This window comes from Abramis brama (assembly GCF_963993115.1).
Source record: "Abramis brama genome assembly, chromosome: 20".
NCBI classification, from domain to species: Eukaryota; Metazoa; Chordata; class Actinopteri; order Cypriniformes; family Leuciscidae; genus Abramis; species Abramis brama.
In genome coordinates, this window is record NC_139982.1 from 25855052 (window position 1) to 25868555 (window position 13504).

The 13504-nt window shown below is 36.6% G+C and overlaps 1 protein-coding gene across 1 annotated transcript; it reads right to left on the reverse strand.

The window, feature by feature from the left end:
- Window positions 1-1115: 1115 nt before the first annotated feature.
- LOC311071412 (major histocompatibility complex class I-related gene protein-like) lies at window positions 1116-7339 on the reverse strand. The gene is made up of 7 exons (XM_084095819.1): window positions 7119-7339; window positions 4488-4736; window positions 3848-4126; window positions 3395-3673; window positions 3188-3307; window positions 2500-2535; window positions 1116-2090 (listed from the first exon to the last, which is right to left on the reverse strand). Exons 1-7 carry the CDS (start codon window positions 7252-7254, stop codon window positions 2074-2076), a joined length of 1116 nt encoding a protein of 371 aa, XP_083951945.1. The 5' UTR covers window positions 7255-7339; the 3' UTR covers window positions 1116-2073.
- Window positions 7340-13504: the final 6165 nt, after the last annotated feature.

Sequence of the window (13504 nt, forward strand, 5' to 3'; positions counted from 1 at the left end):
CACATCTGGAATCAGATGCACTTTAGTAACTTAAGTCTAGTTCTAAAATTACAATTATTAATTATAACAGTTCAATAAGATAATGTTTTATAGCTATTATTTTAATAAAATAAAAAAAATCACAATTTTTACCACCTTTTGTGTTGTCCAACAGTGTGAAAGATTCATTGTTAAAAATACTATTATTTCATGTTGTCTCTAATATGGGCCTTAATTATTATGAAAGAACCCAGGCAGGAACATATAGTGTTGGCCCAGATCCGGCCCAAATCTGGTACGCGTTGAATCCACATGCACCAGATGTGGCCTGGATCTGGGCCGATGCTATGTTGCTGTCTGGGTTACTGTATTAGAGCATGGTGCTATAGCAACACAAAGGTCAAGGTTTGGTAAAAAAAAAAAAAAAAAAAAAAAAAAAAAAACCTATTGACTAGTGACTTCCAAAACATTTCTTTTACTACCCAGGTAAATAAACACAATCTTTATTTAATAGGGATTTGAAGTGTTCCGAAATACAGATCCTCCGATAACTCACCCATGTGACAACTAGATATATTTTTTATAATCCTATAGATCACCGGAAGATAATGTGTCCCATTGGTAGTTAGTGCCCTACTTAGACTGCATAGGCCTGCTCCACGGATATAGGGAAGGTTCTGCATACTTTGTTTCACACCCTGCATAAACACTTAATCGGCCCATCGATATATCATATATACTGTATATATGAAATCACATCATTCCTTATAAATTTGTCACACCCAACATCAATCATCACAAATATCTGGAGGGGTTTGAGTCATTTGTTTTGCAACAGGGTTTTACACATTTCATGTTAGTGACACTACATTTCAGACAAAATATAATGGCTATAATGAAGTAAGATTTTAACTGGAATTCTCATGGAACAAAATGCATGTCATCTAAGGTTAAATGTATAACTGGACTGCTGTGATACTCATCCCTGTCATTTCATGTCATCTTTTGTAAAGGATCATGTAGATTCAGCTGGTCATTATCATAAATAACCTGGCAGGGTGATAAGGACCCTGACACGAAGCTGAGAAAATAACATTTTCGTGTATGTAATGCAATATCTTCTTCTTTTTTTTTTTATAATAACAATGAAACAATGAATAATCTTAAATAAAACTTAAATCTTAAATGACTTCTTACATTACAATATGTGTGTCTAACTTTCAGTTTTCTGAATATTCTTCCCATTAATTATTCTTTACATTTATATGCTTTTGGTTATTTTCACCATAGCTACAATACAAAATGTATTTCTAATGTTCAACATATAAAGATGTCAAAATATGACAGTGTCTTTTGTTATAACTTTGAAGAATGGAGCATAGTGCTAGCAAAGCCAAGGCCAATGGTTTGATTGCCAGATAATGCATGAACTGATAAATATATGTACCTTTAATGAGATGTAAGCATTTGCAAAATGCATACATGTGAATGTAAATAATACTCAAGGAAATGAGTCAACAAGCATGGTAACCAAGATCATGTGATCTGTGTAACAGATTTGGTGTAACAGCTGGAAGTAAAATGATGATTAGTGTAATTCTGTCCATGGGTGCAGTTTTCCAGTGATGTGTGCTGTTGTAATGGCAGTAAAAAAAACTCATATGCTAAGCTTTTGCAGTAATCACCTGGAATGTGGTTGATCTGGACAGACAATACCTATAAAGGTTTGAAGTCAAATGGACATTAGTGCACTGAACTAAGCACTCCTTTAGCTTTTAAATGTATTTTCTTTTGCACTATATGCCACTACATGCATTTAGTTTTGATGGCAGCATGGTTTTAGTTGTTTAACATGATCAGGCTCTATGTGAAACACATTTTAGATTACTAAAATAAGGTTTTAAAAGATTATTAAACAAAAGATCAAAAATATATATAAATCTCAATTGGAAATCTCACAGCTTATTAAAAGCAAATATTGCATCGGCTCAGATGGTGTAGCTGTAGATAAACAAATCTGAGATTATTATTCATCCATATGATGGTCCCAATGGATAAACAAAATGGATGGATGTCTTCAGAAGATTACCATTATCAACCATTATCAGCCTCTGTAAATGCATAGGAATGTGTTTTAATATACAAGACAATAATCTATAGCTGTTATTCACTCTGAGGATTGTACAGTAATAATATTTTTTTTCAAATTCAAAATTAGGTTTATTTTCATTTTATCATGCTCCAGGAAACTATGGTGCAGACATGACCAATTGTGACTATACAAAGTATAACATTAAGGCCTGGTTTCACAGACAGGGTTAGATTAAACCAGGATTAGGACTGGCTTTTTTAAATGTGCCTAATAGAAAAAAACATTACTGGTGTGCATCTTGAGACAAAATAATGGCAAGTTGCTTTCAGTTAAAAAACAGCTCAATAATGCATTTTAGTCCGAGACTATAGGCTTAAGCCTTATGAGACCAGGGGATACAAAAATAACATTTAAAACAGAATACTCACTAGAAACAGCTGAATATACACAGTTTGGTGAAGACCCTGTATAACATGAAAAAAATGTTTTGCATAATTATTCATGCCAATGAAATATTGTCACAGTGTTTGGTTTGTGTTCCCTGGGTAACCACTAGATGTCCTCCTTCCCCACGGTGTCTGGCACTTTCTGAACTACATTCCCCACGATTCTTGTCTCATCATTGCACTCTGCTGTCCCTTATCACTAATCATTGCACTCAACCAATTGCCCATTATCATTGTCGTTTCCCTGTGTATATAACCCTGTCTGTTTTAGTGTGTGTCATGGAGTCCTTGTAATTATCACGCCACTTCCGAGTTCTGTTCTTGCCTGTTTTTCTTGTGTCTTTTTATGTTGAATTGCTATCTTGGTTTTGACCCCTGCATGGACTGTTTCTGAGTAACGGATTACCCTCATTAAAAATACATATTGCAATTGGATCTTCTCTCTGTTTCCTATGTGTGGATCGTGACAAATATATAATAAAAATTAAAATATATTTTATATTTATCTTAAGCATCACATACACTCAAAAAAATACAGAATGCAGAATTGCATAAAGTTAATCATGTGGAAATCCTTTCCATGATTTTTTTATGTTCATTCAAAGAGTTATTTTTTTGAGTGTAGCCTACAAGGCTCACTGGATGATTAACTATTCATTTCTTGTCATACCTTGTCTCTTCCTGCATTTATATACATATATGACGGCTCCAGTCCCAAACACCAACAGCAGAGCCGAAACTATCAGCACTGGGAGAATCACTGATTTAAATGGTTCACCAGGCTCTGGTTCTGAAACAAACATTTTCACAATAAGGTCATAAACACAATTGAAACTGTTCTGTAGTATTTTATTTTTATTTTTTCACACCTCATTACCTAAAGTGACGTGCAGTTTGTTGTCCAGACTGAGGTGTGTGGCAGAGCAGCTGTATTTGTGTTTGTCTGCACTGATCTCCAGACTCTTCCTCATCTGGTACGTCCCGTCACCATTGGGCAGCAGATCTCCTCCAGTGATCTCATGATCAGATACAGGCTGTCCATCTCTGAACAGGGTCAGGTTGATGTGACGAGGGTAAAATCCTGTTGCCAAACAACTCACACGAAACCCTCCAGAATCTGAGTTTGCTTTTTGTGTGAGTGTGATATTGGGCTTTACTGTATGAGAAGAAAAAAACAAGCATAAAAAAAGCATACAAGAGGTGATTCAGAGAACGTTATACATGTATAAATACATGGGTTTATTTTTAATCCTGAAGATTTACTCTAAACAGTTACATTTGTTTTCATAAAACAAATTTAGGGAATTTAGATGTGCCCTTGAGTACGTACTTTTTCTGTTAATTTGATCTCTTCTCTTTTTGAGGTAATTCTTGAGAGTTATTATACAAACTGGGTAAAAGGTATTTGCTACTTCCTGCTTAAATTCTTCCAGGTGAGGTTTGATCAGTTCTTGTTTAATATTTACAGTCACAGTATAAATAAATGTGTTGTTAATGTAACGCAGTTCATCTGTGGTGGAGCCTCTGGCAGCATCTGCAATAATCATCTTTCCAGGCTTGCCGGAGTCCAGCAGCTCACACATAACCAGTTTCTGATAAACATCAAGACCTGTGAGGGAAATATGAGGGAGAATGGGAGATGGTCAAGTATTGGCCTCCTTAATCTTACACTCTTTGTTTAGCATTTTGTTGTTGTTTTTTTATATATGATAACTCTAAAATTGTCTTTGTAAATAAAACATAATTCCTTTTTAAAATTAAAACATTTTTATAAATATAATTAATTCATCATTCATATCACTTTTTTGGGGATGGGGTTAAAAAAAACCTAAAAAACAATCAAATTAAAATCAAACATTAAAAATACGCTCATCATAAAGATGTATTTAAGCAATTGAATATGTACAGTATGAATTGCATTTCATGCATTTTTAAATAGATTAATAGATGTAATTGAGCCAGATACTTACTGTCATTTTGGCTGTCTTGCCTTAACAGTGCGGCTCTTCTCAAAAAGGAGTCATACATGTAGTCACTTATATCCTTAATGTAATCTGAATTCATCACATCATCCTCATTCGTCGTATTCCCTCTTGGAAAATATGTCTTTGAATCATAGTATCCAACTGTGATGTCATCCAAAGTTGTTGTGCTACTAAATTTAGGAAATTGTGTTTCTCCATGAATGTAAGTTGAAAGCAACCACAAAGAGTGAGAACCTGAAAAACAAATTGATTACTGGTGATTACAATGGATTATTGTTGATTATTGATTTTATTATTGATTATTTGATTCTTGATTTCTATAGGCTATAGGCTATATGAGACTGTATATATAAAAATGTTAAGCTACATCCTATATTTACTTTTACTTTTAAACATAAGCCTTGGAATCTTGGCATTGACTTCCACTTTCAATCAGCATGAAAATGATATGGGAGCAGGGCACAACTTAACACTTTTTGAATTAACTCAGATTGTGTAAATTCACCTTTAGGTCCAGAGTTTTTTTTTTTTTTTTTTTTTTTTCGTCTAGTACAAATATGGTCTTGTTCATTAAAAAAAAGATTATGAAGACACTATGGTTCTTTCAGTGAGTAGGCTATATGGCCGTACTTAAAAATAAACCAAACATTTTTTTTTTTTTAATTAGGCCTAACCAAACTTTTTTTTCAAGGTAGTGTGTCTATTCAATTGAAAATCCACATATTACATATTTTAAAATATTACATAATTCATTGATGCCTGTTTGTCATGTTTAACACCGACCAATCATCCTCTGGCACAACAAGTTCAATTTGCATTGGACAATGTGAAGTGGAGCGGTAATTTTTCCGGTCATTCATAAATCGTCTGGAAATTACATGGACAGACAAATTTACATGTATGAAGCGATCTGAATCTGCGTCGTTGAAACAATTATGTTAATTGATTACAAAGCACTGCACAAAACCAGCACCAAAAGTAGCATTAATGGTAAGTAGTATTCAAGTCACTTGTACGCACCGTTTACCATTGATCAAACTATCATAGGTGGTTGAATGAAGCCCAGGCGCCACCTACAGGCCTATTATGTGAAGTGTAGGCTGACAACAACACGCGAAATGGTGACGTGAAAGGACTTTATTATTTAAAAAAAAAAAATGTATTATGCAGCAATAGTATATATATATATATATATATATATATGTGTGACGGTCAAAAATTTGGACACATTCATATTTTTTTATGTTTTTAAAAAAAAGTCTCTTATTGCACATCAAGCCTGCATTTATTTGATCAAAAATGCAGGAAAAAGTATTACAATTTAAAATAGTGGTTTTCTATTTTAATATACTTTAAAATTGCATTTATTTCTGTGATGCAAATCTGAATATTCAGTATAATTACTCCAGTCTTCATCCTTCAGAAATCATTCTAATATGCTGATTTATTATCAATGTTGGAAACAGTTGTGCTGCTTAATGTTTTTTTTCGGAACCTGTGATGCTTTTTTCAGGATTCAGAAAGAAAGAAAATTACTGACACCAAACTTTTGAACGGTATGTATATTGGTACAAAAGTATTGATTTCTATTTTAAACAAATGCTGTTCTTTCTTTTTTTTCTTTTTTTTTTAACTCAGAATCCTGAAAAAGTATATTAAAATAGAAAACCATTATTTTAAATTGTAGTAATATTTCACAATATGACTGTTTTTTCTGTATTTTTGATCAAATAAATGCAACCTTTATGAGCATATTCCCCTTTTTTTACATTTGAGCCCCTGCCCCTGAAGGCTGATTTATACTTCTGCGTCGGACCTACGCCGGAGCCTCTACGCTGTAGGCAACGCGTTGGTTTTCATTTATACTTCTGCGTCGTTGTCCGCGTTGACGCGCGCAGAGGGAGCATGTGAAACCCGAGGGAGCGGTCCTAGCAGACCAATCACAGCGCTTGCGTCCGCGTAGAGTTGACGCGTTGTTACATTTTTGGAGAGGTGCACGTCAGGGTACTGCGAAGGGTACGCGCGCTACACACAGCCTACGACGTACGGCGTGAGTTCGATGCAGAAGTATAAATTGGGCTTGAGGAAGTCTCTGCACGTCCCTGCTAATAGCGTGGCACGTTGTAACAGAATTACGTGCCCCCACCTCAACTTTAAATCTGGCTAGTGTCTCCTGCTTGTTAGCGAAGCATTAAAGAACTATCTAAACTGCTAAATCACAGATTAGAGATAAAAAAAAATGCTGATCTTTCTCGGTTTAGAAATGTTAAGCTTAAAAAGGAATGTTGGCTACTTGCTATTATTAAATATTTGTTCTGCCATACCTTTTTTATGCATATTTGAATATGCATATAGTGTTGAAATGGCAACAAGTAAATGGGTCAAACGTTTTGTCATGCTAGCATAGAAACCTTAAACCATGTGTTACAACTAACCAGGTGTGTCTGTATAAAACAAGGTTGTGCCTCGCTCTACCACAACTGCTACTGCACAACGCTCCTATTCAGGTCAGGGAGATTATACGCGATAATCTTCATTAATCTTAAATTCATTCCTTGAAATAGATTAGGTTTTAAAATTCTAATAATATTTAAAAATGTAGGCTAAACAACTTACCATCTGAAGATGGAAGTGAAAGTGCAAGTAAAAAAACGAGGACATAAGATTGTGTCCATTTGCACTGCATGCTTTTAGTCTTCAAATATTCTGCACGATGTGCCTGCACATGTACCGAGTTAGAATATGGCTGCATCTCACTTTTTTTTCTTTTTATTTTTACAGTCTATGGTCTCAGCATGTTTTGTTCTGTCAGTCTATTTTTTATTTATTTTTTGCTCGACAGGGGGCGCGTTCAACTTTTAGATCTCCTTGGCGATCCCGCAGAGGGAATGAGTAGGGGGAGTCCGCAGACCTGGAGCCGGTATATACGCCCCAGGCAGTTTTACGCCCCTGTTATGCTTTCTAATTGTATCAACGTCTTTACATAGAATGCCAAGGAAATAAAGGATAAAAAGAAGAAAAAAACAAGGAACTCTTTTGTGTGTGTGTGTGTGTGTTTTGTGTTCAGAAATAATTAAAAGGAGGAAAATATCAGCGAAAGTGGAGGAACATTTGCATCTCCTTGAAAAAGAGTCTATGATTGATGATTTGTTGGCATATGATTCTGAAAAGGAATACCCACTGGATGTATACTGAAAGCGAAGATTCCACGGACACTTTCTACAATGCTTGTGATCAGAACTGTTTTGAGAATTCATCAAATGATTTAGAAGATGAAAATTCCTCAAAGATTTTTTTTATGATTTTAACATTTCCTGAAAACTGGGTGCCAGGTGATATGCCTGGTTGTGATAGTGACTGTGATTTGCATGGAGATGAATGTTCTGACTTGGAAGATAATGATGATGATATACGTGGGCTTGCAGAATTCAACATACCACAAACAGCGCTGTCTGCACTTCTTAAAATCCTAAGGAGGAAGGGCCTTGATATCCCAATGGATGGCAGAACTCTTATGTCCACTGACAGATCTTGCAATGTGGCGAATATGGCTGGGGGGTCCTACTACCACTTTGGAATCGAAAATGCTCTCATAGCTGAACTAACATCTTTAGGACATTTAGCAAATGTGACTGATACTCTCACACTTCAAATTAACATCGATGGATTGCCCTTATTCCGTAGCTCCAGTATGAGTCTGTGGCCTATTCTGGGTATGATTAAGGAAATTGCAGGGTGTAGTGTGTTTGTAATTGGAGTGTACTCAGGTGCGTCCAAACCGGCAAATGTGCAAGAGTATTTACAAGAATTCATTGTAGATATGAAAGCCATTTCTCAGAGTGGTATTGTGTACAATGGTATACATTTCAGGGTACTATTACCCGAAGCTTTTATTTGTGATGCACCTGCTCGTGCCTTTCTTAAATGCTTCAAAGGCCATACAGGCTATTGGGTGTGAGAGGTGCACTCAAAAAGGCCAGTACATTAATGGGAAGGTATCCTGAAATATCAGCAGAGCTCAGGACAGATGAGCAATGTGGTAGGCAAAGCTATCAACAGCACCAACTGTCAGCCTCCCCCCTAAATGATCTGGGTATAGGTTTAGTTACCAGTTTTGTGTTAGATTATGCACCTTGTGTGCTTGGGGACAATGCGCAAGTTAATATTTCTTTGGTTGAAGGGGCCGCTGAAATGCAGGCAGTCTATGAAGTTTTTTCTTGTAATGTCAGCATATATGGTTTCTATCAGGCAATATTTACCTAGCCATTTTGCAAGGAAACCACGATCCTTGTTTGAACTCAGCACATGGAAAGCTACAGAGCTTCGGCTATTTTTGCTTTACACTGGCCCTGTTGTTCTCCTCAATAATATACCCAGTAGAATGAACAGAAGCTTTTTACTTCTATCGGTATCTATGAGAATTCTTCCGAGTCCTGCCTTATGTTCTCCTGACAATTGTGACTATGCTGAGGAGATTTTGAAACTCTTTGTAACAGATTTTGCTGCAATTTATGGCACTGAATTTGTCAGCTATAACATGCATTCATTGATCTACCTAGCTCTAGATGCACGAAAATTCAGCCCGTTGGATAGTGTTTCAGCTTTTCCTTTTGAGACATTTTTTGGTAAACTGAAAAAACTTCGGCCTCAAAACCCTGTCCAACAACTCGTCAGGAGGATCCATGAGAAGCAGAAAGTGGCAAGCCAAAAGACCACATCAGTTTTCAGCCCACTTAAACAGCTCCACTTTTCTGGACCAATGATTAATTCAATTGCAACATGGGAACAATACAGGCGTTACAATGATGGACAGACACTGATCTCCTCCTCTCGTGGCGATGACTGTTTTTCTGTAGGGGGAAGGATTCTTATTGTGCGGAACATTTTGTCACATTCTGGAACTGTTAAAGTCCTGTGTAATTTCTTTGAAACTGCCAAATCCTTTTTCAACTATCCAATGGACTGGAATGGAATTGGAATTCTTTTTGTTTTCAATTTATCTGAAAACTTGCAGCTGTTACCTGTGGAGGAGTTAAAAACAAAAATGGTGTTGTTGCCACTCAAGACTGGATACTTGGCATTGCCACTCCTGCACTAGTGTGCTATTTATTTGTTTTTTGTTTTGTTTTTTATTTTTTGTTTTAATTATGAATTTATGTATTTTTATGTATTTTTATGTATGTATTTGTTTTTCTTTAAGCATGTTACCTTTCGCGATAGGTGAATTTATAAATGGTGGAGGATTGACAGTTATACCGACCAAATGGTCTATCGGGCCTGAGGAGGATGAATGCTACTGGCCACCAGCAAGGATGAACATGGCAAAGAACATGGCGGTCATAGAGCAATAGGACCCTCACACTGACTGGGCGACATACAAGTTGACTGTCAAGAGAAAAGTCGGTAATGTGTCCATGTGTATGATATTATCTGACATGATGAGTTCACTGTTGATTCGGTTTAAATTTGCTCTGAATGAAACTAATTCCCACTCATTTGTCTGCCTCCCACAGCAACGTATGAAATTGCCCACACAAAATTAGTCGAGTATGAACAGAACACAGATGTACCAACCGAGTCTGATTCTACAGAGAATACGGGAAGGGGGAAGAGCAAAAAGAGGTGAGGCTATTTGAATTACTACTACTAAATTGATGATGAAAATTTGAATTTCCCAATGACACAGGAAGGACAAGTTTTGTGGGAGTTTTATTAAGTGTATTTGGCTCAAAGCTGTCAAAACGAGGGAGGTAGACAACAGATATACGATTAACCAATAAATAATATTAAATGTAATCAATTAGCCTAGTAACAGTAACAATCACATGTTAAGGGGGGAAAAGAGATGTATACAAATGGATGTGTGCATGCCTGAAGGGGTCATGGGGTGTTGGAACAGATGTTAAGGATCCATGTGAGGGTCTCTCTGGTATCCAGAGTGTAGTCATACTGTATATACATCAGTCATGGAAATTCTCTGGTGGAAATGTGTACGAACCCTGTGTATAGTGGTATCACCTGTTGTCCAAAATGTATACTTTTTTAACCAACTGTTTTTAAAATGCTTTAACTCATTTATTGTGCTTGTATATTATAAATTTCTAGGCGAGTGATTTTGTCCAGTGAGGATGAGGATGATGACAATTGGACCGGCAGCCCCATCATACCTACACCTCTATCCACCCTCAGGGCATCACCTCCACACTGTAAAAAAAAAATTATACGAACTGAAAATAAGTTGTCTGTGATACAAAAAAACATTTAATTGAGTCACCTTGACATTATTTGTTTTCTGGAGAGATGCAGCTATTCTGTAACAAATCTTTTGTAGTTGAGCCAGTTCAACATTTTGTGTCTATAAGAAACAGAAGTTCTTAATAATTAACAGATTTAGATGTTGATTTTTTTTTAATAGTAAATATAGACCAAAAATAATTTGGTCATCACCATTTTGGTGATGAGCATTTCCTTTGGTTGGGCAGTTTGACTCTTGGCTTTTTGTGTGAGATTGTGGTCTTTGTAACAGTGTTTAGCAATACTGTGTTTAACACTCCTTAAGGAGATGAAAGAGAAAAAAAAATTCCAAGGGAGGATGCTACAAACGCTTCTACAACAGCGTTGCAACATTGGCAACACCGTCTCTTCTACCCCAGAGGGATGTTAGGGATGTGGAAATCATGGAAGAAAAACTGGCAAACCCAAACTTCAAGTCCGAACTGGTATGAATGTTAAGTCTAGGGTAGTGCAACTCAATTCTTAGTTGCACTACTTAGTTTTAGTTAGTGCTGCATTTGACACTATCAACCACAACATTCTTTTAAATAGACTCGGAAATTATGTTGGCATTAGTGGAATTGCGTTAGCATGGTTTAAATAATACTTATCTGACGTTATCAGTTTGTAGCAGTAAATGAAGAGATGTCTTATCGATCAAAAGTTCAGTATGGTGTACCACAAGGTTCAGTACTAGGACCGTTGCTGTTCACTTTGTACAAGCTACCCTTGGGAGAAATGATTAGGAAGCATGGCATTAGTTTTCACTGTTATGCTAATGATACGCAGCTCTATATTTCTTCACACCCTGACGAAACTTGCCAATTCACAAAATTAACGGAATGCATAGCTGATATAAAAAACTGGATGACTAGCAACTTCCTACTACTAAATTCTGAAAAAACAGAGATTCTGATCTTTGGACCAAAAACTTCCTCACGTAATAACCTAGAATACTGTCTAACACTTGATGGCTGCTCTGTCAAGTCTTCGTCGTCAGTTAGAAACCTGGGTTTGCTCTTTGATACCAATATTTCATTTGAAAGTCAAGTGTCTAGTATCTGTAAAATAGTATCTTTTAGTATCTTTTCATCTTAAAAATATATCTAAAATACGTCATATGCACTCAATAAAAAATGCAGAACAATTAGTTCATGCGTTCATGACATCAAGGCTAGATTATTGTAATGCTATTATGGGTGGTTGCCTTAATAAACAAACTACAGCTGGTCCAAAATGCAGCAGCGTGAGTTTTTACCAGAACCAGGAAGTATGACCATATTAGCCCCGTTCTGTCAACACGGCATTGGCTCCCTATTAAACATCGTATACATTTTAAAATATTGCTGATCACTTACAAAGCAGTAAATGGTTAAGCTCTGCAGTACTTGAGCAAACTCTTAACGCATTATAGTCCTTCACGTCTATTGCGATCTCAAAATTCCAGCCTATGGAATGATATTCCGGACATTATTCAAAAGAAATTGCAAATTGTATTTGTTATATTACAATATTATTGTATATTGTATATTATTGTATATTTACAATCAAGTTGATGACAGTTGAAGTTGATGAAATTGCAAATTGTATTTGCAATTGCGTTTTCAAATTGTGGACGCATAAAATGTGACAATACAAACGCAACTGCAAATCGCGGATTACCGTTTGCATTTTCGTTTAAAGGTGATCTAAGTAACTTTTTTTTACCTTAACTGAACAGCTTCGGAGTCATTGGAATGATTATATTACTTATTTCGGGTTGAATGGTGGTCGTTTCGCACCCCCCTGGTGCCCGTGAGCGGAAAATCCGCACTTGCAACTTTGAGCCGGCGGGCCGCCGGCTGCCGCGTCAGGAAGTATCGCGTGATATCAGGTCTCGCGATGTAAACAATTGCTTTACGGCCAAAATAAATCTGCTAAAATACTGTCATCATTATTGCGCTCCCTCACGCTGTTCGAACCCGAATGAAGAAGACGTTTTAAAGATTGTCCGATCTGCTTTGATGTCGTTGATCTACAAGCCTCTGGTGTCTGAGAATCGCCAACGAGTTTTTACAACAGTGTTGTCAAATACCTATTCCGAAGCTGTGGGGGGAGCTCTAGTGAGAAACCTGCGAGCAAAAAGCGAGAATACAGCGAAGAAATCCCGAAACTACTGAGCCCTGCTTTAAGCGAACGCACAGTGACTGCCACATTTAAAATGGAAATGCAAAGTCCGTTTGCAACTGTATTTCCCATATCTTACGAGTCTTGACCCTGTCATATTTAAATAGCAATTTCAATTACCACGTCTGCTTTTTCACTTTCTTGGCGTCGCGTATGTAGCCAGCCAAAACTCAAATGAAATCGCAATTCCCTAGTATTTCCATTTCCGATGCCTTACACGCAAACCTGTCAATCAGTGTCAAGGGTGGGATTATGCTATGGGGCGTGTTCGTGTTGGAACGTGACGCTCGCGCGGCAAGTTGATGACAGTAGCCTACATCCTCTACAGATGTCCTCTCACTCAGAACCATTTCGTTTTGGATAAGTTAAATGAGTTCGTGGCCTTGACCAACAGCAACATCAGTAATGTTGTCAATCTGCTGTACCTGCACCCCTCCTTAAAAAAAAGTGATTTTTATTATTTTTGTTGTTGTTGTTTATATTGTTATTGTGTACTTAATTCATTGGGCCTACATTTGAATAACAATTTAATGTGTTTGAAGTGTCCCAGTTTGCCAATAAAG